The 24,716-nt window shown below is 44.6% G+C and overlaps 1 protein-coding gene across 1 annotated transcript in view; it reads left to right on the forward strand.

The window, feature by feature from the left end:
- LOC129558805 (uncharacterized) overlaps nt 1–24,716 on the forward strand; it is a 169,069-nt gene that overhangs the window by 1,069 nt on the left and 143,284 nt on the right. The window contains exon 3 of the mRNA XM_055430244.2: nt 11,871–12,056. Coding sequence (XP_055286219.2) covers nt 11,871–12,056 — 186 coding nt within the window. The remainder of the gene's footprint in view (nt 1–11,870; nt 12,057–24,716) is intronic.

Genomic DNA, 24,716 nt, shown 5'->3' on the forward strand with positions numbered 1-24,716 from the left:
GGGCCAGGCCGTGCCCTCTCCAGTCAGGTCTGGGTCTTAGCCCTGGGAAGGACAGGGGGAGCTCGTCTTTAACAACTACGTCTCCTAACCCCAGGGTTATTTATAAGGCTGAGCCCTTACAGCAGCTATTTCTGTGTTTTCACTCATCTTAGTAGTGACTCTTTCATTAGTCCAAAACCCTGTGGTAGTTAATTCTTTTTATTAAGGTTTTCTTGTGGTCCCAAGAGATAGTTCAGTTTGATTGGACACTTGGGCTTGAGCTGGGTGCTGAGTTCCTTGACAGAATTAAGAGGCTAGGACTTTGTGATGCTGGGGTCATCTCAACTAACCAGCCACCTGTGGCTGAATGTGACGGACTACCAAGTGCCTTGGGGCCCCATGTGGCCGTTACACTGGACTGTTATGGCTGTGAGGTAACTGTAAGGACTGTGGTGTGAGATGTATTATTTTGAGTTCCTTTGAATGCTTAAAAAGAGAAATAATAAGCACAGTTCCAAATTACAGTAAGAGAACCAGAGAGATTTTGTACAATTCTAAAGGAAGCGCATTGATTGTAGTGACAAAATGATATTGCTGAAAATCAAACACATTTTCGTTTTCATGTTACTGCATTACAACTTCTGTCAAATTCACAGATATGCTAAGTTTCTCATGTAAAAGTTAGAGTGCTATTAAATAACAGGATCCCAAAACTTGAAGTGCGTTAGACCCAAAGAAAATGGACAATCTTGCACCCATGTGTCACTCTGAGCCCCTCACTAGTGGAAGTAGGTTACCCTCCAGTTTCTGAAGAGGTAGGCTTCCTCTGCTTGAAAATTCACCTGGGGCAGGTGCCTTGAGAGGAAATTCACATTCTCCTCAAAAACCATGGTAAATCACCTTCTCCTACCAGTGTTGTCACAACTAAAATCAGTTTACAGCAAGTTCCTGGGGATATAGGTGCACACTGTGATGGAGGAAGAAGTCACTTACACACAAAGGAATGACAAGACTTTTCTAATACAGGCAGAAACCAATAACATGTGTTTGTTCGGTTTTTGAGGTGTTAGGCCACGGAGGATGGACTGTAATAGTGTGCTGAACCAAGTTTACTGATATGCTTTTTGTTGTATGTGTTAACTCATGTAGCTAGAGATGTTCTAATACTTTACTTGGTTGATTGATGGAAACTTAGTCTCATTGGTTGCCTGAAGTTTGTGAGGTTGAAACGCCGAGCTTCCCTGGCATAATGTGCAGCAGGGAATCCAAAGTTGAGGGAAATGTTACCCTAGACTTACCACATGTAATCTGCATACCCATCCTCCAAAGGCCCAGAAGACACTCCTCTCACTGAAGAATTGAGAAATACATTCGTGAGAGGAAGACATGCATCTCTGAAAATTTCTGTGGATGTTTCCCTCTGTAAGCCATGTATGACTATCAGTGATGCCACTATTGAGGTGGACTCATTGATAATGATGGGGATTACAAAACCCCAAATTAGCACAGACTACCACCGATGATGTGACTACATCCGCCTTATGAAAGGGCAGCAGGTGTGTGCAGGCAATCAGAATGCCTTTGCCCACAGAGAGGCCCTTGGAAAAAGAAAGGCAACCGAATAGAATACTATGTGTGTTCAGTCGCTTCAGTGGTGTCCGACTCTTTGCAACCCCGTAGATTGTAGCCTACTTACTAGGCTCCTCTGTCCATGGGATTTTCCAGGAAAGAATGCTGGAGTGGGTTGCCATACCCTCCTCCAGGGACCCTTCCCAATCCAGGGACTGAACCTTGGGCGTTGCACATTTTGAATTCTTTACCACATGAGTCCTCAGGGAAACCCCCTAAGAGAATACTGTTTGATATTTATTAACAAGAAAAGCTCTAAATCAGGTAGCCAAAATCCAGCCTGAGTCACCACCGTGGGTTCTCTCCGTTTGTAGACCTGTATCAACTCACAGACCCAGAACCCCTTGATTGAGGGAGAGTCTGTGTACTCTTTGGGAATTACCTTGCACCATTGCCACGGTGGCTCAGACGGTAAAGGGTCTGCCTACAATGCGGGAGACCCGGGTTCAATCCCTGGGTTGAGAAGATCTCCTAGAGGAGGAAATGGCGACCCACTCAAGTATTCTTGCCTGGAAAATCTCATGGATGGAGGAGCCTGGTGGGCTATAGTCCAAGGGGTCGCAAAGAATAGGATGGGACTTCACTTTCACTTTTATTGCCACAGTACATGTTGTAAATGATCCCTCAACCTTGTCCCCCCAAAATGTGTGGCCATATAGTAGAGTGGTGGATACAATGGAAAAAGGGAATTAGATCTTCTGAGGTTTTCTGGATCTTGGATCTGAATTGATGCTAATTCCTGGGGACACACAATACCACTGTGACATTTCAACTACAGCTGGGATTTATCTTGGTCAGTTGATAGATGAAGCCTTAGCTCACATCCAGCTCGCAGTAGGTCATTAGGTCACTTGATCCACACACCAACCAACTGTGTAATTATTTTCTGAGCTCTAGAACAGACCATATCCCCGTTTTGGCTTTCATATCCGTGGGATGAGGGCCATTAGAGTAGGAAGAGCTAAGTGGATGCTCCTGGAAATTTCACTCTCTTCCAAGACACTAAAGCAATTAATATTGTTACCAGGCCCAAGCTCGTGCTGCTTGCTTCACGACAAGCCAATAAATCAAGAGACAGTGTGTTGGGACAAGGAATAGTGACTTTATCAGAAAGCCAGCAGACCTAGAGAATGGTGGATTAGTGTCCCCGTGAACTGTCTTGCCTGGATTTGGATGCTGGTCTCTTTGACAGAGCAAGAGGAGGAGATGAGGAGATAGAGTGAAAATGGCGGATACGTTTTTGCAAATATTTCTGCGTTCTGACCAGACTCTGGATGAGATATTTTAATTTCTTCTTTCCTGCAGATCTTTACAGGTGAGCCTGGTCAGGATGTTTCTTGTGAGCTAAAAAAGGTATTTTAGCTTAAGATTAGTCAGGGGAGGCTGGGCTCCCTGAGAAGGGCCGTTATGTATACTTTAAGGTACAGGCAACATCCCTTAAGTAATTAACCTGCAGCGAAAGTAATAGAATACAAAGGTTAAAGTAAAAGAAATAGACCCAGTAGAAAGTCAGCTTTGTTCTTCCCTGTTCAGTGTCACCATAAAAGACTTGAAAAATAGCACAGGTGCTGATACCTGTCTTATTATTTAACTCACCAGTTTGGCCAGTGCAGAAGTAGATCTTGAAAATTGGCCGTGGACTGTTATAAACTTAGCCAGGAGGTAATTCTAATTGTGGCTGCTATCCTCAGGTGCAGTATTTTAACTGGAGCAAATCAACACAGTACCTGGCACTTGGTATAGCTACTGATGTGACTAATGCTGTCTTCTCCATACTTATTTGCAAAAACCACCAAAAGCTGGCTTTTACCTATCAGGGCCAACGGCATGTTACTGAGTCCAAGCTTGAACTTCTCACTGCTCAATAGGCCAATAAATCAAGTGACAAGTTATTAGAACAAGGAATAGTAACTTTATTCAGAAAGCCAGCAGATTTAGAAGATGGTGGATTAGTGTCCCAAAGAACCATCTTTCTCTAGAATTCAGGCTTCTTTTATCCTAAAAGGGGAAGTACTGTTGGTTATAGCAGACTTCTTGGTGTTAGAATCCTTTGTTCTTGCAGCTGTCCCTGTAGATCCTGTCACAATTTTCTTGTAAATACCCAAAAAGAAAATGTTATTCTCTGTTTTGCAACTTTTTTTTCTATGTGAATGGAAAAGTGTTATACTGTTAAAGATGAGAGTCTTGAGAATGGACTGTCTTGTTTATTTCAGGCTGTGGGCATCATTCTCATAGCAAACGCAATAGAATACAAAGGTTAAAGTAAAAGAAACAGATGAACTATGGAGCCAGATTGCTTCTTCCCTATTACAAGGATATCTCTACATTCTCCTTACTATAGCCTACGAAACATTGATCATCTTGACATTCCACGAAACATCACACAGGTTCATTTTGGTTGTTCGTAATGACAACAGTAGGCTGATTGGAGATAATAAGCAGGAAGCAGCAAGTATTTAATACACCTTCATAAGATCTATTTGAACTGGAGGGCATCGGATAATAAAGAATGAGAGATAGCAACTCCAAAATGTTCCTGCCAAGACCCACACCTCAGGGGCGTGATAGCTTCTAGGATGGTACAGGCTATACTAGGAAAAAGACATTGAGAGATAAATTCAAACAGATGATGTAGGTTAGAAATTATAGGATTGGAAAAAACAGGGAAGTGGGTGCTGCAGACTTGGATTGTACCACTCATGTGGCTATGGAAGGAAAGCAACAGCACAGCTAGGAGAAGAGGAATGCCTGAAGCCCCAGGAAGCTGAGAACTGGGGAAAGACTCACTGACCTCTCAACTGTTACCTGTAGAATACCTGGCCTGGTGTCTCAGGATGCTTTGGTAGTTGAATATCCATTCTTAACTTAGATCCTAGACCCTTAGACCTTAGGACACAGCTCCTTGGTCCTTAGATCTTACACTCAAGACTGTTGACATTTTGGATGGATGACTTCCACCAATGATGACAGAACAAGATTAATTTTCTGGACATTAATATGGTTGCCCCAGCCTGAGATTATTCAGTCCCATGTGCTCTCTGTTTGCTAGCTAAGAGAAGATTCTCTTCTATACTTTCCCCAGACTGTAGCTACTGCTCTGAATTTGACTGTTGTATCTATCACTGTCTCCTGACCCTACTGCCAAATACTTACCAAATGTTCCTTTGGACACTGAGAAATCACACCTTGACCCCCATGTCAATAAAACGTTGTTGCTGGACTACAGACCTAGTAGCAGAATCTAGTTTCCCTGGAGCAGTTCTTACTGTGATGGCTAGGCTGGTTGGCTGTGATAGGCAGATTGTTCTCCTCAGAAGCATTGAACCCTGCTCTGCAGGAATAATTTAGGTTTAACCAAGGGGTTTGTCCATCACAAGGGACACAGAATTGACTCGCCCTGATAAATGACTCGAAAACACTCCTAATACAGTTTATGCCCCTAGTAGGAGGGCATGGCAACCCACTCCAGTATTCTTGACTGGAGTATCCCAAGGACAGAGGAGAATGGCAGGCCACGGTCCGTAGAGTCACAAAAAGTCGGGGCACGACCGAAGTGACTTAGCACGCATGCACGCAGGGCACTACTTCTCAGTGTGGACATCAGACTTATACTTGCTGACAAAAACCAGTATGAACTATCTAACGCAACTGGTTATAGACAGTCACATCACTCCTGACCAAAGTGAAGCACGTTCACATGCCAGCACCGCTGCTGCAGTGAGATGAATAAAGCAGGGCAGGTGGAGCGGTGTATCTCCTGCATTATAGTGGCCCTCTAGGGTCTGTCTGGGGCTTCCCAGGTGACTCAGTGAGTAAAGATTCTGTCTGCTAATGCAGGAGACACAGGCACAAGTTTGGTCCCTGGATCAGGAAGATTCCCTGGAGGAGAGCATAGCAATCCACTCCAGTGTTCATGGACAGAGGAGCCAGTCCATAAGGTCGCAGAGCATCAGACGTGACTGAAGTGACTGAGCATGCATGCAAGGTCTGTCTCAGTAGTACTGAGAAGTGCTGAGCTGGCTTAGCTCTGGTTGGGAGTCTGTTTTGCAATTAGCTTTCAAGTTGGTCTGCTCATCCTGCCAGGAGTCAAAGTCTTGGTCACTCTCATCTGAAGTAGTCTAAGACAAATAGAAAATGTTTGGTTCAAGTCCCTGCAGTTAATCAGTAGAGTTAATTAGGTAATCTAATGGGTGGCCTAAATTCCTGAAAATAATAAATAATTCTTTCTTGGATGCATGAAAAGTCGGGGTTGTAGTTACTAAGAGACAACTCTGCTACCACTTGACGTTACATAGCTTTACGTAAACCAGACAGCCGAGTCTCACCAGCGTCCTGGTGGAACGCCCTGCAGTCCTTCTCGGCCAGGCAGTTAAGCTTCTCGTGAGGAGCTGCCATCCCACCACTTCTCGTCCACCTCCCTCATTTCAGTTCATTGCTTTGAGTCCATTTAATTGCACCTTCCTGCAAATACAGCTCTAAGCTGTGTAAGTCTAGAAACTGCCCGGCTCTGGTTGAGACGGCTTCTCAGTAGCAGGTCAGCCTTCGCTGCTGTCTCCGTCACTGGGTCCCTCCAGTCCAGTGTCCTTCAGTGGGACTAGAGATGTGCAGAGATAGCGCTATGTTGGTTGCTAAGTTTTTGCTGTGCGAGTAATAAATTGTCTGAATCCAGTTTAGCCTGTGGTCGCGTTAATGGCTGCATCTCTCAAAGTGCGGTAAGCCAATCTGGAAGCTCCGGTTGTGACCCTTGTGGCTCTGTTAGCTATTGCAGCGTTACTTAGGAGTGGCTCAGCAACTGTTACTTAGAAGGGTGGAACTCCCCAGTCCGAAGAGTGAATTAAGCCAGTATAACTCAGGGGAAAATACTTATGTGAAAAAGTAGGGGTGAGCAAAAGCAAGTCTTTGATATATTGGGGCAACTGAAGGCCATAGGGGTAAAGTGGAGAGAGATTGAAGACACAGGGAAAAGAAGAGTTAAGTAAAATATTGAGATAATAGAGAAGATACAGTGATGGGGATCACGGGTAGGGCTGGTGGAGAGGGTCACTCCCAACGGGAAGCCGCCCAAGAAGCCTCCTCCCCATCCTTCTTTGTCGTGCACTCCTGCTGTCTTCCGGTCTGTCTCTTACCAGGTCTCCTCCCTTCCCTTACTATCATGACTTTTCCAATATCCCCTGTTTGTGAAATTTTTAAAATTTCAATCACATGCTGCTGCTAAGTCGCTTCAGTCATGTCCGACTCTGTGCGACCCCATAGACGGCAGCCCACCAGTCTCCCCCGTCCCTGGGATTATCCAGGCAAGAACACTGGAGTGGGTTGCCATTTCCTTCTCCAATGCGTGAAAGTGAAAATTGAAAGTGAAGTCGCTCAGTTGCATCCGACTCTTAGTGACCCCATGGACTGCAGCCCACCAGGCTCCTCCGCCCATAGGTTTTTGCCGGCAAGAGTACTGAAGTGGGGTGCCATTGCCTTCTCCGTTTCAATCTCATACCATTGCCTAAAATCTATCAGTAGTTTCCCAGTACCATCATATTTGATGCTAATCACAGTAGTATTGGTGATGGACAGGGAGGCCTGGCGTGCTGATTCATGGGGTCGCAAAGAGTCGGACATGACTGAGCGACTGAACTGAACTGAACTGATGGACCCTAGGTTCCTTTGAGTTCTGACCTCTGCCTTTGTTTAATTTTTTTTAAAATGAATACTATTTTAAAGGTTGCTTTCCATTTACAGTTACTTCAAAATACTGCTTGTATTCTCGGTGTTGTGCAATACATCCTTGAGCGTATCTTACACCCAGTAGTTTGCACCTCCCATTCCCCTGCCCTTTTGTCGCCCCCTCCCCCACGGATAACCATTGGTTTGTTCCCTGTATCTGTATCCTCTTTTCTGTTCTACTCACTGCTGCTGCTGCTAAGTCACTTCAGTTGTGTCTGACTCTGTGCGACCCCATAGACAGCAGCCCACCAGGCTCCCCCATCCCTGGGATTCTCCAGGCAAGAACACTGGAGTGGGTTGCCATTTCCTTCTCCAATGCATGAAAGTGAAAGTGAAGTCGCTCAGTCGTGTCCAACTCCTAGCGATCCCATGGACTGCAACCTACCAGGCTCCTCCGTCCATGGGATTTTCTAGGCAAGAGTACTGGAGTGGGTTGCCATTTCCTTCTCCAGGTTCTACTCACTGCTGCTGCTGCTGCCAAGTCACTTCAGTCGTGTCCAACTCTGTGTGACCCCACAGACGGAAGCCCACCAGGCACCCCTGTCCCTGGGACTCTCCAGGCAAGAACACTGGAGTGGATTGCCATTTCCTTCTCCAATGTGTGAAAGTGAAAAGTGAAAGTGAAGTCGCTCAGTCATGTCTAACCCTTAGCGATCCCACGGACTGCAGCCCACCAGGCTCCTCCATCCATGGGATTTTCTAGGCAAGAATACTACTCACTAGTATGTTGTGTTTTTTTAGGTTCCACATATGAATGATGTCATACAGTAATTGTCTTTCTCTGTCTGGCTATTTCACTTAGAACAATGCCCTCTAAATCCGTCCCTGTTGCTGCAAATGGCAAATTTTCATTTTTATTTAATGGCTGAGTACTGTTTCATTTTGTGTGTGTGTGGTGTGTGTGTGGTGTGTGTATGTGTGTGTGGTGTATGTGTATATAGTGTGTGTGTGGTGTGCGTGTGTGTGTGGTGTGTGTATGTGTGTGGTGTGTCGTGTGTGTGTCGTGTGTGTGTCGTGTGTGTGTGGTGTGTATGTGTATAGTGTGTGTGTGTCGTGTGTGTGTGGTGTGTATGTGGATAGTGTGTGTGTGGGGTGTGTGTGTAGTGTGTGTCTGGGGTGTGTCTGGGGTGTCTGTGGTGTGTGTGTGTGTGTGTGGTGTGTGTCTGGGGTGTCTGGGGTTTGTGTGTGTAGTGTGTGCGTGGCGTGTGTCTGGGGGGTGTGTGAAATGTGTGTGTGGGGTGTGTGTGGTGTGTGTGTGGTGTGTATGTGTGTGTGGTATGTATATAGTTGTGTGTGGTGTGTGTGTGATGTGTGTATATGTGTGGTGTGTGTGGTATGTGTGTGTTGTGTGTGTGAGGGGTGTGTGTATATGTGTGGTGTGTGTTGTGTGTGTGTGTAGTGTGTGTATGTGTAGTGTGTGGTGTGTCTGTGGTGTGTGGGTGTGTGTGTGGTGTGTGTATGTGTATAGTGTGTGTGGTGTGTGAGTGGTGTGTGTGTGGTGTGTGTGTGTGGTGTGGGGGTGTGTGTGGGGTGTGTGTGTGTGGTGTGTATGTGTGTTTTGGGTGTGTGTGTGGGGAGGGTGTGTTGCAGGGTGTGTGTGGTGTGTGTGTGTGGTGTGTATGTGTGTTGTGTGGGGTGTGTGTGGTGTGTGTGGTGTGTGGGTGTGTGTGTGGGGGTGTGGTGTGATGTGTTGTGTGTGTGGGGGTGTGTGTGTGTGGGGTGTGTGGTGTGGCACATCCTCTTTACCCATTCATCTGTTGATAAACATTTAGGTTACTCCCTTACCTTGGCTGTTGTAAATAATGCTACTATGAGCATTGATATTTTGGGGTTTTTTTCGATACAAGCCCGGGAGTCTAACCTCTGCCCTTCTATGCAGCCTTATCTGCTATCACACTGTCACATGCCGTCTTCACTCGAGTTACGTTGAACAACTTGTCTCTAACGGGCCAGGCAGAATGGTCTGCTATGTGTGGCTCTACATACCACACATTTAACATTTCCAAGAGGTGCCGCGCATACTACTAATATTGTCAACCTATATAGTTATTAGAACTAGTTTCTGGAAGATGGCAGTAAGCTGTCTTATTCTATTAAAGTTAATATGACAGTTTTGTGACCAACAGAAGTTAAGCACCACCTTGAAGAAAGGGTCAGTTTTATAAAAACTTGAACAAAGGTGTGCCTCAAATCCTTGTCTTAATTCTTTTGTTTAGAATGTCCTTCAGCCACCAGCAAATTCCTACTCATGCCATGTAAGGAAACTCAAACACTATCTCTCTCTCTCTTCAACTGTGACTAGGTATTTTTTAATAGCTACTCATCTCATGGTCTGGAAATATGTGCATTCTTATCCCTCCTCTGAGTTGTCTATGGGTTTTTCATATCCGTCTTTATTCATTTGACCCTGAGTGAGCACACGAGGTGTTCTGGATCAGAGGCAGATTCCTTATTACCCCACAGTAAGAGCTGCATGCTACCCTTTCCCAGTTGCCCTGGGCCTTACTCCGGGACAAAGTGAAGAAAGCCAGTGGAGATTTTCTTTCATCAGTGGCCAGATACTCTGTAGATAAGGGGCAGGGTAAAGGAATTTTCATCTGCTTTTGAAGGTGAAGGGGTCAGCTGTCCCCCTTGCTTTCCTGAGAGGGTCTCCTTAATCCAGATGTCTTCAGCCCCAGGGCCTCAGCCTAGCTGACATTTACATAACTAGAGAGGTGACCCTCCAGGCTCCCCAGCACCGTCAGAACCAGGCTAGGGTCCTTTCCCAGGATATAATTTTTTGCTTTGGGGAAGATAAGAGAGGTTTTATTAACCCTTTGGATTATAGCAGTTAGTCTATCATTAGAAAAAGAGGCAGCTACAGATCTAACCCTTATAGTATGACAGAATGTATCTAGAAAAAGTGAAGGAAAATAATCTCTATACTGCATACATTTCTATGGCTTAGGAGGCTGGAACCTCATAGGAAAATAAAAAATGTGTGTGTGTTAGTTGCTCAGTCGTGTCCGACTCTTTGCTACCCCATGGACTGTAACCCACCAGGCTCCTCCGTCCATGGGATTTTCCAGGCAAGGATACTAGAGTGGGTTGCCATTTCCTTCTCCAGGGAATCTTCGTGACCCAGGGATCAAACCCAGGTCTCCTGCACTGCAGGCAGGTTCTTTACCAACTCAGCTCCTCCTGTTTCCAGAAGCCTACATGAGGAAGGTCCCATGTCATAAAGGCTTCTTCTGATTCCTTCTCTAGGATACACAGCTTTTGTCTTTCTGAGAAGGTTACATAAATTTTCCAAGACACCATTTTCTAATGTATCACATTGAGATAATAATAGCTATTCTTCAGCATTTGCTGCTATACTCAAGAGAGAGCACGTGACGTGTTAGGAGAACGTTCCCCAGATGCCTTGCATTTCTCTGGGAAGGGGAAATGGATCCCATACGGGCCGAATGGGGTGGAGAACGTCTGAAATCACCACCATGGGAGGTGGAGAATGGAGCCCACATAGATCGTCGGACAGCAAGTCTACAGTCTCCTCTCCCTGGCTTGCTGCGGGAGGAGAGTGGACCCTGAGAACGACACGCAAATAACCCTTTCTCCCAGGATTCAAGTGCAGTGGTCATCAAGGCTGTTGCTTGGGGCAGTAAACATATATTCTGCCCTTTTCCTGTTTTCCCTACCCATGAAAATATATGTTTGCCGTGGAGGTTTGTTAAAATGAACACTCAATGACATCTTGAATAGAAAAAGACACCGGGTGAAGTTTCAAGCAGGTCTAGCACCATTCTTCTGGAAATGAAAGGCTGTATATCCAAACAGAAGCCTCAGGTTACATTTGCTAATAACTGGAAAATATCTCTCTCACTCTGTCAACTGCTTCTATAATCTGTCTGAGGTCTGCAGTTGCCTAAATACATCATATCTGGGAAGAAAGTTTGGAAGGGAGTAGAAACAAAGTTCTTTATCTTTGTTTAGTTGACCGGTCGTGTCTGACTGTTTACCACCCCAGGACTGCAGGACACCAGGCCTCCTTGTCCCTCACCGTCTCCCAAAGCTTGCCCAAGTTCATGTCCATTGCATCGGTGATGCCGTCCAGTCATCTTATCCAGTGACGCCCTCTTCTCCTTCTGCTGTCCCATGAACAAAGTTCTAGAACCTTAGAGAATGTTAATGATCGCACAAACGTGTAAAGGATGCAGGATCCCCTTATTGTAACCCCTCTACCTGTTGAGAAAAGCAACCTGCTGAGGGTCCTGAGAGTCTCTACATGTTGTTCCTGGGCACGCCAGGGGTGTGGGGCCCAAACCATCCTCCACTTGGGTCATTTCTCAGAGCTGGCTTTGCAGCGCGCAGCACTGAGCAACTGAGGAGCATCTCCCAGACAAAGAGCCGGGTTGCTCCCCAAACACTGAAAGCAGTTCAGCACTTCCTGGTCACAACAGCAAACCGCGGCATCTGTGGTGCCCAGCTGGACACCCCGCTCTGGACCTCGTGGGGAGTGGGTCAGCGTGCTAACGCCGCTGTGACACACTCCTCTGTCTCTCACACAGGCGTATTCTGCTTTCTGTTGGCGTCCACGAAAGAGTAACAGGCTCCAGTCTCTTCACGTGTCCTGAGACTACTCACCTATCTGAGAATCTTAGCATTACTGGCATAACTCCATCTCCCTGTGCCTTTCTTCCCATGAAGGAAGCTGAAAGAAGGGATGAGTCAAGTAACGATAAACTTCTGAGAAGGTAAGGGAAAGAGCGTTAAAGGAAGAATGCCTGTTTTTCATAGTCCTTCTCATTGTTTGAAATTATATATTGAGTTATTTTGTGTCCATCTCTCCCAGTAGAATGCAAGCTCTTGGAATTCAGGAACCTTTTGATTTACCACTGTACCTTAATGGATAATGTCTTGGAATGTTGAGGCTTGACAAGTATTTGTTGAAATAATTAGCCAGTTATCTGAGCCCTGAGCCACCAGTTGGGGGGAATCAGTAGTACTCATAATAGAAGTCTGCTCTTGAGCAGACCACTGTGAATCAGTGCCAAATCCTTGTGTTCCTACAAGGATTTTTAAAAAGTTCTTTAAAAGGAATTGCCCCCCCAAATTATTTTATAATCACCTCAATCACTAAAGGACATCCAACATGGGAAAGAAAGAAATGAACTCTACAAAGTGAGTGACAATTCATTGCTAGGTACTAAGGTCATAGATGCTTTGCTTCTGTTGCTTCATTTAATTCTCATAACTCTGCAAGGTTAGTATACTGATATATATATATGTATGTGTGTGTGTGTGTATGTGTGTGTGTATGAATATATAGGAACTTAGACACAGAAAGAGTTATGTAACTTGCTTTAGGATAGATAGCTGCTAAATGGTATAGCTTTTTTTTTAACTGGTTTCAAAACCCTCCCCTATTTGTTGTAGCATTCTATAAAGTTATAATACTTTGCATCTTGTATTACAGTGAATAGATTTTCCAAAATAATGTCTAGGATGTGTATCAGTCAGGGTTTGGTGCAAGAAGATACAATTCTAAAAGTTTTAAGCAGGGAGGTATTTAATAGAGGGTGCTCACAAAAATCCGTGTCAGGGTTGGAGAAGTGAGTTAACAGACGAGGCCTGTAAGAATGAACAATTCCAGCACATACAGAGTTGACCTGTCAGTGGAGCTATTACTGGTGAGAATGACTGGAACATGGGGTTCAAGAATATCCCCCTGTGATAGAAGGTGGAGTCAAAAAGCTACTGCCCTCATAGCTGCCGTAAACTGCCTCTTATCTTCCAGGAGGCTGGGAGGTTGAGTAATGAACTATGGAACACTGCTCTAGAAGAATGTTTCCGTTAACCTAATTATAAGGGAAATACAGTCATAAGTGGTCAGTAGTTTTGCCTCAACTTCTCTTATGTTTTCTAAATCTTGCATAAGTATATTTAGCTGACAGACCTAATTCATAGTCATAACTCTTGGTACAAAAAGTTGAGGACGTGTTTTAAGCTTCCAGTCTCTGCATTACAAAAGCCACCTAAGAGGACGGTAGACCGGACACGGAGTGCGCCAACCTGCAGTCGTTACCCCAGGCAGCATTTGGAGAAACGAAGATACTTCCACAGGGAGAATGGGTTGAAACGCTCAAAGCTGTCTGTGGCCTGGAAAGCTTATATGATGTGATTATATATTTGAACTCCAAACTCCTGACGTGCTGTTAGTGACTATGGTTCATCCTGGGAAAGTAGTCCCTGCACACGTTAAGGCCAATTCCACACCTAAAGGTGCACACATCAGAGGTGAGAAAATTATTTGCGATGTGGCATCATCACTTTCATCTTTCTGTAGCCCTTTGTTTGCTGGCACTGTTATTGGCTTGAATTTTAAGAAGAGGAGGCTTATTTCCGGCAAGCCCCAGGCCTTTCTCTGGATTCTTCCTGGCTCTGACATCTCATATGCCAACACAATACTCAAAGAGGAAGGGCTTAGCAGTTTAGTACTCTAAATCTTCAAAGACACTTAGCACATCCAAACATTTTTACATGGAGACCCCAGAGAAGCCAAAAAAATGTGCCCAGGATCTTATGAAAACTAGACCAGAAGCCAAGTTCTCTGGCTCAGCGTCCAAAGCTTTTTTAATCACAACCTAACCCAGCCTTAGATTGTGTGCTTTTTTTTTTTTTTCCACTATTTATTTATTTGATTATGCCAGATCTCATTTGCAGCAAGCGGGATTTTTAGTTGCGGCATGCAAGCTCTTAGTTGTGGCGTGTGGGATGGGGTTCCCTGACTAGGGATGGAACCCAGCCCTCTGCATTGGGAACTCAGAGTCTTAGCCACCTGAGCACCAGGGAAGTCTCTGTGTGCTTCTTAAATACAATGATATTTAAGGGGGGGACAGGTAGAGAGAGAAAGATTCCATTTATATCAAGTTTAGTACAGGTGAAATGAAGCTGTACTCCTAGGGTAGTATACTTAGATGTTTAAGTATGAGGCAAAGCAAGCGTTAACCATCGTATCTGATTAGTGGTGGAGGTGGGGAGTTGTTACTGGAAAAAGGCACGTGGAGATTTCTGGTGTGTTGACAGTGTCTCAGGAAACTCATTTTCGTAGAACTTCCATTTTTTTAAAGCCCAGTGCAATGTTTTTTGACTTTTTTGTCTTTAATAACACTTAGTTTTAGTACTTACTGTATGAAAGAGGCAGGCTAAGTGCTTTCCACAGATTATTTCATTTAACTCTCAGACGAGCACTCTAGTAGAGGCACTATTATTATGCCCATTTTATATCTGAGGAAACTGAGGTACAGTCCTTATTAATCTGTCCAAATCCACAAAGTTAAGTAGCAGAGCTGGTGTTTGATTCACCTGGCCCCAGTGTCAGACGCTTCATTACTCTGCTGTTGCTAGCCACAAAAATTTGATGCATGAATCTAATTATGGACCCCTTTGTTGTTATTATTTTACAGTCATAAAAGTTATAGTTATGAAAATCATATTGATAAGAGAAAAATATAGGTGCAGAATTGAACACATGCATGCACACACGCACAGAACATGATTGCATCCATATTAAAAATATATATGCTTAAGTATAGAAAGACCAGAATGTAAAACACTGTTAGGATGATGAACATATAGGTGTTTTTTTGCCTCTCTCCCCTGCTTTCCAAATTTATTTTAAAGTAGCCATATTAAGTTTATAATGGAAAAGTGTGCTGTAAAATAAACTTCCCATTTACCTGAAACATAAAATTTCATTTCCACACTCTTCTCTCCTGCAGCTTTGTGTAATCTTTTAGAAGCCTCTTCTGTTCAATGAGTAACTTCATTACTAAATTGATGGCACCAGATCATTCTAGCTATGCAAATCACAGGCCCACAGCCAGCTCAGGAAAGGGTGGATAAAAGATTACATTAAAAATTAAAGCAACATGTGGAGATGTGGAGATAATATGCGTACAATTATCTCTACGTATTTAATATTTATGCGATTACAAAGCCAGTCACGACAAATCCTAAATCTTGAGTCATATTCCTTTTGCCCTCTGATATTTTTTGACCTTGAACTGAGACTGCCAAATATATCTTTAAAAAAATGTCTGTGGAAGAAGCGTTTCCTGTGGCCTATAAATGATGAATGCGTTTTTCTTAGAAAGTGATCTCGTTTCTTCCCAGCCTTTCTTTGTTTATTTTCAGTGCCTTGTATTTTTCTAACTCTGTTACATTCTGATCACCCTGGAAAGCGCTGGGCTTTCAGTCTTCCACAGTTTGGTTGTGTTGTTTTCTGGTGCTGCTGTTGCTGTGATGTGTTTTCTGTCAGAGGAAATTTACAGGCACATTAGCCTACTTGACAGGCACAATGAGCCACCAGGCTCTCCTAAGGAGAAACCACTGCGTGCTGTGATGAGGCTTTCTGCATCTCTCCCTCTCACCCTCCCTCTTACACCTCAGAACCCCACCATGACTCAAGTACAAATCCCTGCCACTTTTGCTTTGAGGTTTTGCCTTGGATCCTGGATTTAACTCTGTGGTTCCCGGTAACAGCCGTGCATTGGTTCTGCAGTTATTAATTCATGTCTGCAGCAGTCCGACCCTAGCAGTTTGTGGATAAAGCCCACATGTCTTCACTCACAGCCATGTACACACTGAGTCAGGAGCGGGTAGGAACGCTGCGGTTCCCATGACGTTATCACCGACACAAGGCGGGGAGACAGTCCACAGTCTCCTCAAACGAAAAGCAGCATCATTACATTTTATGGGAGGCATTTAGAGAAAATATTCTAACGCTTCATTTACTTTCCTCAGTGTGTCATAGGAAAATGGTCAAGAAAAATCAATAAAACCTATTAAAAATTCAAAAACATAAATTGAGACATAAATGAGAGGGTAAACTCTTTCCTTGACAGATTCCAAATAAATGAGAGTATTACCCTACAGCCACTGGGAAACCAAATACCTGTGCATTTTTGGTTTCATATATTACACTACCCCTCAGGGTGAAATTTGCTAAGATATAGCAGTTCTGGTACTGCTGGGTCTGGTTCCACAGGGTCTGAACTTTCAGACCCTGACTTCACGTGACTGTCTCTTTAATTTAAAATTTTTCAGACCTTTTAAGCAGTTTCTGAAGGGTGATCTTATTTTGATGATATTCCCTTTATCCTTGGTATGTTTGACCAGAAGCATGTAACTATGTAACCTATAGAAATTATTTAGAAGGATACTCCAAAGTCACAGGTAAGTTTCTTGCTTGATTCTCTGCCGAGAATCAGAGATATTTACTAAGCCAATCCATAATATTGGTCTGAGATGCTCTGTTTGTTGAATGAATAAATAAATGAAGGAGCTTTGTATTATCTGGAAACCAGGACTAGCTTCCTGATGGATTTATTTTTTTAGAAAATTTACTAGGAACATTCTTAGTTTGGCTTCCCTGCTGGCTCAGATGCTAAAGAATCTGCCTCCAATGCGGGAGACCCGGGTTCAATCCTGGGTTGGGAAGATCCCCCAGAGAAGGGAACAGCTACCCACTGCAGTATTCTGGCCTGGAGAATCCCATGGACAGAGGAGCCTGGCGGGGTACAGTCCATGGAGTCACAAAGAGGCAGACACGACTTAGCAACTCAGCAACAATGAGGACGTTCTTGGTTGGGTCTTGCCCTAGTCAGGTCAAGGTCTATGACAGTACAGACTAGGCAGCTTATAAACAGCAAAATCTGTTGCTCACGGATTTGGAGGCTGGAGGTCTAAGCTCGGCATGGTCAGGTGAGGGCCCTCGTCCAGGAGGCAAGCTTCTCGCTGAGCCCCTGAGTGTCAGAAGAGGCTAGGGAACTCTGTGGGATCTCTTTCCTTGGAGCACTAATCCTGTTCTTGAAGGCTCTAACTTCATGACTGAAGCACCTTCCAAAGGCCCAGTTCCTAGTCCGTCACCTTTGGGGGGTTCAGTTCAGTTCTGTCGCTCAGTTGTGTCCGACTCTGTGACCCCATGAATCACAGCACACCAGGCCTCCGTGTCCATCACCAACTCCCAGAGTTCACCCAAACCCATGTCCATTGAGTCTGTAATGCCATCCAACCATCTCACTCTTTGTCGTCCCCTTCTCCTCCAGCCTTCAATCTTTCCTAGCACCAGGGTCTTTTCAAACGAGTCAGCTCTTCGCATCAGGTGGTCAAAGAATTGGAGTTTCAGCTTCAGCATCAGTCCTTCCAATGAACACCCAGGACTGATCTCCTTTAGGATGGACTGGTTGGATCTCCTTGCAGTCCAAGGGACTCTCAAGAGTCTTCTCCAACACCACAGTTCAAAAGCATCAATTCTTTGGCGCTCAGCTTTCTTCACAGTCTAATTCTCACATCCACACGTGACCACTGGAAAAACCAGAGCCTTGACTAGATGGACCTTGGTTGCCAAAGTAATGTCTCTGCTTTTTAATATGCTGTCTATGTTGGTCATAACTTTCCTTCCAAGGAGTGAGCGTCTTTCAATTTCATGGCTGCACTCACCGTCTGCAGTGGTTTTGGAGCCAAATAAAATAAAGTCAGCCACTTTCCATTGTTTCCCCATCTATTTTCCATGAAGTGATGGGCCAGATGCCATGATCATAGTTTTCTGAATGTTGAGCTTTAAGCTAACTTTTTCACTTTCCTCTTTCACTTTCATCAAGAGACTCTTCAGTTCTTCTTCACTTTCTGCCATAAGAGTTTGGATATAAAAATATAAATTGTGTTGAAGTGACATGCTCAGGCCATTACAGCCCCTCCCTTCTCTCTCTGGGGCCATGCTCCAAAGCGGTCGCTGCAGCCAGCTGCAGCTATGTTCACACCTCTGACCTGTCCCTCCACTAGGAAGACACGGCAGGTTCTTCAGCGCTGGCAGCCTGCTGGTCCCTGGAGAGACTGGCTCCCTGCGTGGGCCCCCCAGGAGTGAGAGGGGATCACATACTCCTGCCTTTGGAGCGGTTCTTCCCTGGCCCATTGGTCAGCGATGACAGTGGTTCTCCTCTTGGCCTTTTGTCCCTCTGTAATGACTGCAAGGGTGAAAAGAGGGACCTGGTTTTCCAAATTGTCAGGATGGCGAGGGGTCTTTACAGCTCGCTCAGAGCGATGGCAGCAGGCACCGTTAAGCTCACTCACCCTCTGGAAAGTAAGGAATACCTGAAGAAGAATTACTCATCCTTGCACAAAGAAAGCCAATATGGCAGTCACTGGACTTTATACATAGCCATTCTCCACCTAAATGTCTTTAGAAATAGATTTCATTAATTCAGGGTGATTTGAGGAAGATTGTTTCTGAAACATGAGCCCAATTTAGGTAAAATCTGAGGTGTCTTTAAACTCATTTTAACTGAAAATGTCATAAAATAATAATACATTTTCATAAATAATATAAATTTCCATCTCCATCTAAACAGTGGGAGATTTCCTCTAATTTTAACACTGAAACATTTTCACAAATAATCATCAAATGCCTACTTCGTGCTAGGCAGACACTGTTATAGATGCTGGAAATATAGAATAATGTGCATATTCACTCTTCAGTGTGAAGACTGCGGATAGATGCTGAGAATTCTTCAGGCTCTCTGATGAATCCATTCACATTTTTCTGTACCCACTCGTACTTTAAAATGGAGTCAGGTGAGCTATCCAAATTGTGGGTTTCACTTGCCTCCCTGAGCCCCTAGGACTAAACCAAAAGCATTAAATGCTAGCTACTTCATCACCAACCCCAGCCTGGTGGATGCATTTTCATTGGGATGAGTGTGTCCAGGCGTAGAATTTTATCATCACCCCAAAGTCCTGAAGAGATTTTCTTTCAGTCCCAAGAACTCTTTGCTGAAAGTCAGCACCCAGGTAGATTAATTGCCAAACGGGACTTTAAAACATGGAAGCATTTGCCAGTCTGTAGGTCTTCACTCATAGCCATCTGGGGATCTGCTACAAAATGTATAGAGGGGGGAAATTACTCATTTGGAAGCCTGGCTGTCAAAGAAAATCCAAACCCAGGAGCTTTTCTCCCAAGAACCCCTGTGACATTTTATTCTTTAAATAAATCTTTTCTTCCTCTCCTTAGGTGTGAGATTGACATTTTAAGATCAATCATGCCTCTGCTTTGCAAGGTTGGTAGACTTAGAATAGGATAAATGGAAATTAAGCAAAATTTCCATTTTTTTGAATAAAAATGCTCAAAATCCTATATTCTAACTCAGTATAAGAGAAGGATGGTCTTCCCTCAGTGGTCATTCTCCTTACTGTGGTTATCTCAAGACCTTGGGATGTCAAAATTTCACCCTGTTTTCTCTAAAGGCACCATTCTGAACATTCATCTGCTGTTTGAATAGCTGCAGAAAGCAAAGGAATCTCATTCTGTGTTTTACTCCATCATCGCCAAGGATGCTTTCAGCTCTTCCAGCCCCTCATTATGGAACATTTTAGCTGGTTACTACAAGCTATGGTTGAATTCTTTCCTCCTGTTTATATTATTCAGCAGTCCCTCTTCTTGTTCAAAATGATCTTGTTGCAACTGGCTAGCCTGTCTGAAAATTTCAGTGTTTGTAACTAATTTTAAATAGTATTTTAAATTATTGAGGCTTGTAGGCCGCTCAGTCAGTACACATTTATTGTGAATCCACTTCCAGGCATTGGAAGGGGTGCTGGGTGCTATTGAATTCCAGGGTGCGTGCTGTGGTCAAAGGAGCAACCAGATGAGGTCAAGAGGTGCCATTCTAGAAATAGCCTTACCCTGATATGTGTGGCCTGGGCAAGGTCATCAACCTCTGTGATTTCAACCTTCTCACATACAAAATAAGGGGTGGACAGAGCTTCTCTGACCTCAGAACCTATCATTTTATGGTTACTGCTGATCTGGTTCACTCATCACCCTGGAAACCCAGTAGCCTTCCAAAAGTGAATGCTTTTATAAGCTTTCCCAAAGGGTCCTAATTCTAATCCAAGAAGCAATTTTGTGCTAAAATGAATGCTTTTCAAAGACCCAGGAAGACATTTAAAGAAAAGGTTGCTGTTGTTCAGTCACTAAGTTGTGTCTCACTCCTACGTGTGTGTTTTTCAGTTTACTGCATATTTGAGTATGTTTCCGCCTTAAATGCTTGCCTGTTTTCTAGTTGCTGGGTAGTAGAAGGGAATAATTTCAAGTATGGAGGGTCAATTAGAATTCCAAGCACCATAGTCTAATCTCCCCAGGATAATATTAAATCAGAGATACAAAAACAAGAGATGAGTCCAGATATTTCTGCACTTAAAATAGTTACAGTTCATAGGGGCATGTTAAAACTCTAATTTGTGTCATTTCAGTAGTTCCAACAGTGTTCAAAGCATCTGAGACTCCCTATTATTGCTCTGTATTTATTTGTATTGAGAATAAAATGAATGCATCCTTATTTACAATTCACTAGATATTCTAATACCATGTGAGAATTACTTCTTATATGTTTTTTTCTCTATATAAGATTTATTTTACAAAACATTTTTTAAATGCATCTCAGTTCAGTTCAGTTCAGTCGCTCAGTCGTGTCCGACTCTCCGCGACCCCATGAATCACAGCATGCCAATCCTCCCTGTCCATCACCAACTCCCGGAGTTCACTCAAACTCATGTCCACAGAGTCGGTGATGCCATCCAGCCATCTCATTCTCGGTCGCCCCCTTCTCCTCCCGCCCCCAACCCTTCCCAGCATCAGAGTCTTTTCCAGTGAGTCAACTCGTCGCATGAGGTGGCCAAAGTATTGCAGTTTCAGCTTTAGCATCAGTCCTTCCAATGAACACCCAGGATCGATCTCCCTTAGAATGGACTGGTTGGATCTCCTTGCGGTACAAGGGACTCTCAAGAGTCTTCTCCAACACCACAGTTCAAAAGCATCAATTCTTCGGCGATCAGCTTTCTTCACAGTCCAACTCTTACATCCATACATGACCACGGGAAAAACCATAGCCTTGACTAAATGCATCTAAGTTTGCAAAAATATGCAAGTTTGGTATTGGGACCAGGAAGATTACTTGAAATTCAGAATGATTCCCCAATTTCTAACATTAAAAAAAAGCAGAGAAGATAAGGAAAACTTTATATTGCTTTTTAGATCTTATCTCCCTGCATTTGTGGTTAGTTCATTTCCTTTTCTTGTGTGAAAGAACATAGTAGCTTATCATACACCATTGACCAGAGGGAGGAGGATTCTTGTTTCTGTTTCTTAAAAAAGACCCCACACATGCATCACACATAAAAAAAAAACAAAAAAACGAAGAACAGGTAATAAGGTACGAGTTATATTGAGTGGCTCTCTCTACTTGCCTGACTTCCTAACAACATTTCATGACTTTCTCATCTTTCTTTCTTCCCTCTCATTGTAAATACCAGAGCTGATGACTGACTTTTACTGCTGCCTTCCATGCAGACTCCTAAGGCTTGCAAATCAGCTACTGATTCCAGAACCACCTCCCTGCCTCCTGCCCTTGCTCACACAGCTTCTGACGGGGCTGCAGGCGCACACAGGGGATACAGACTGTAGAGCACACTGATTCGAATAGCAAAACTCGCATGGGTGGCTGTTAGACTCACTGCGTCCGCTCGTTTCCGTCCTCTTGGCTCATGGTCCCTGGGAGCCGCCTGCTGAACACTGTGCCTGTTGAGAGGATGGCCAAAGGGCAGCCTGTCAGGTGACAGCAGTGGAGAAGATAGAAATGTTTGCAGAAACCTTCCTGCGAGCCAGAGTCCTTCCTTGCAATGCTGCTGCCCTTCTACCCTGAGTTCCCGTCCCTGACAATGACCCAGGGTGAGGTTCCGACACACCTGTCCTGTCACGCGCACAGCGTACTGCACACTCACATTGCTGCTGTGTCTGATCAAACACCATGAAGCAAGTTCAGTGGGTCTGCTGGGATGTGCACACACACACACACACACACACACACACACATGCCGCGTTGGTTTAGAAACGTGGAAGAATGAAATAACTATAGTGATTAGCATTTTTGAGAATATGATACGAGCCAGGGACTGTTCTCTCTCATTCACACACACACACATAAACACACACTCACATTCTCATTCGGAGAAGGCGATGGCACCCCACTCCAGTGTTCTTGCCTGGAAACTCCCATGAGCAGAGGAGCCTGGTGGGCTGCAGTCCATGGGGTCGCGAAGAGTCAGACACGACTGAGCGACTTCACTTTCACACATTGGAGAAGGAAATGGCAACCCACTCCAGTGTTCTTGCCTGGAGAATCCCAGGGATGGGGGAGCCTGGTGGGCTGCCGTCTATGGGGTCACACAAGTCGGACACAACTGAAGCAACTTAGCAGCAGCAGCAGCACATTGTCATTTAACACAGTTTGAGTTAGGAACTGTTAGCTCCATTTTCTGCGTAAGGAAGCTGGGACACAGAGAAGGAACTGAGTTGCTCAGGGTCACACAGCAGAAGTTACCAGCACAGGCGTGCGAACCCGAGCACAGCTCTCCTTTGCCTAAAACTGAGGTGCTCCACACAGCCCCCCAAAATGATGCAGCGTGTGTTCTTTGGTAACTCACTTCCAAATGTTAACTAAACTTGGGTGTTACTTGCAAACTTATGAATTTCGTGACAGTTCTATCCTCTGGAAAAGTGAAATTTCTGAGAATCACAGCTCCTCGAAACAAACCTCTAAACCTCACACTCTTGGACTGTGCCAGCCAATGTGATAGCAAGTGACTATTAACATTGAATTCAGATTGACGTAAGCCCCCAGTTGCACCAGCCACATTTCAAAGACGCAGTGGCGGCGTGCATGTAGTGTCTGCTCTGCGAGCCGACGCAACTCGGACGTTTCCAGCATCAGAACAGTACTGCCCCAGGAGACGGATGACTGAGGAGACACAAAAGAGCAAATGGTCTTTGGGGCCCTTCTAGAAAAGGAACTGACGTGTATTTCCCAGGAAGCACATTTATCAAGTGCCTGCTAGGTGCTGGATGCTGAGGGCACAAAGATCCATACAGACCAATGAGGCAAACACGGTCTCTGCCCTGTCTGGAACTAACAGTCTGTCTGAGCCAGTCACCAGGACGAGCCCTGCAGTGAGATGGAAGGTCTGACATGCCAGGAGACACAGAAAAACCAGGAGATGTGGGGTCAAGGGTCAGGGAAGGCTTTCTGGAGAAGACAGGAATTGAAACGAAGGCCTTGATTGTGAGCGAGCTGAAGGGGAGACAGAAAAGAGTAAATAATCCTTGGGGCCCTTCTAGAAAAGGAACTGACGTGTATTTCCAAGGAAGCACATTTATCAAGTGCCTGCTGGGTGAGGCAGTGAGGCTCACTTCCAACGTTTGGAAGTGAGTTCCCAAAGAACACACACGTTGCATGTCGGGGAGAGAGGGTGCTATGCACTGGAGGAGTTTAAATAAGTCAGTAAAATTGCTTTCTCTATTCTGTCTCGTAGGATCAGAGCTTGAATTAAAAAAGGAAGAAAAAAAAAATTTTTTTTTTTTTTTTGCAAAGTCAGAGTTATTTGGCACAAAGGGAGAGCAGTAAAGAAAGAAAAGGCAAGGGGCAGCTCAGAGCAGCCTTGCAGGGCCAGGGGTGAGGAGGAGCTCTCCCACCTCCACCACTGTCGAGGCGCCCTGGTGTGAGGAGCAGGTGTGGGCGGGAGCCTGGTGAAGAGAACTGTGGCAGCCGCTTTCGATGAGGGCCGTGTGCCAGACACCACGCCGGGCAGTTCGCTAGCATTGTTTCCTCAATCCTCATCCTAAACCTAGTTATTTACTTCATTTACATAATTTGAAATTGGTAGAGCAACCCATGAGACAGAACAACAGGACTCATAAGCTCTTTACTTGCTGAGATACCAGGCCGTAGAGGCGCCATAGTTCCTGCCTCTTCCCTGCCCCAGGCTAGTACCACACCCACACCCCCGCCCCCTGCCCCAGATGACCAGCTAGAGGAAAGACTGAACTGACACGAAGGCACGGAAGCTGAGCCAAGGTGAAACCAAGAAAACCTCTGCTGAGAGAAATTAGTTTGCACCAAATTAAAAGTAAAGAACAACCCACCAAAAAGAAACACGTGACTAAGGGAAACGCCCTCTTTCTTTCAGAACTAGCTCCTAATAATGATTAGCCGTTTACCAATACTGATTAGCCCCAGTAGAAGAGTTGTGGTTTTTAAAATTTTCCAGAAAAGTGTTAAACTAGGAACACTTGTATTTGTCGTCTTATCCAGCAATCTTCAAACTGACTCAAAACATTTATGACTTACAGTGAGATAGTTCAAGCCAACTTTCTTCACAAACTTCCTTGTAAGATTGCCTCAATCTGTTGAAAACAGTTTTATGACTCAACCCAGCTAAAATTTCAGCGGCGCATGTCTTTGGATAAAACGCTTCATTCACATCAAGCAGTAATTAAATGTGCAGGGCATGAAATAAGCAGCAAG

This window comes from Moschus berezovskii, chromosome 8 (assembly GCF_049115385.1).
Source record: "Moschus berezovskii isolate FMDL1 chromosome 8, NW_MosBer_1.0, whole genome shotgun sequence".
Lineage (NCBI taxonomy): Eukaryota > Metazoa > Chordata > Mammalia > Artiodactyla > Moschidae > Moschus > Moschus berezovskii.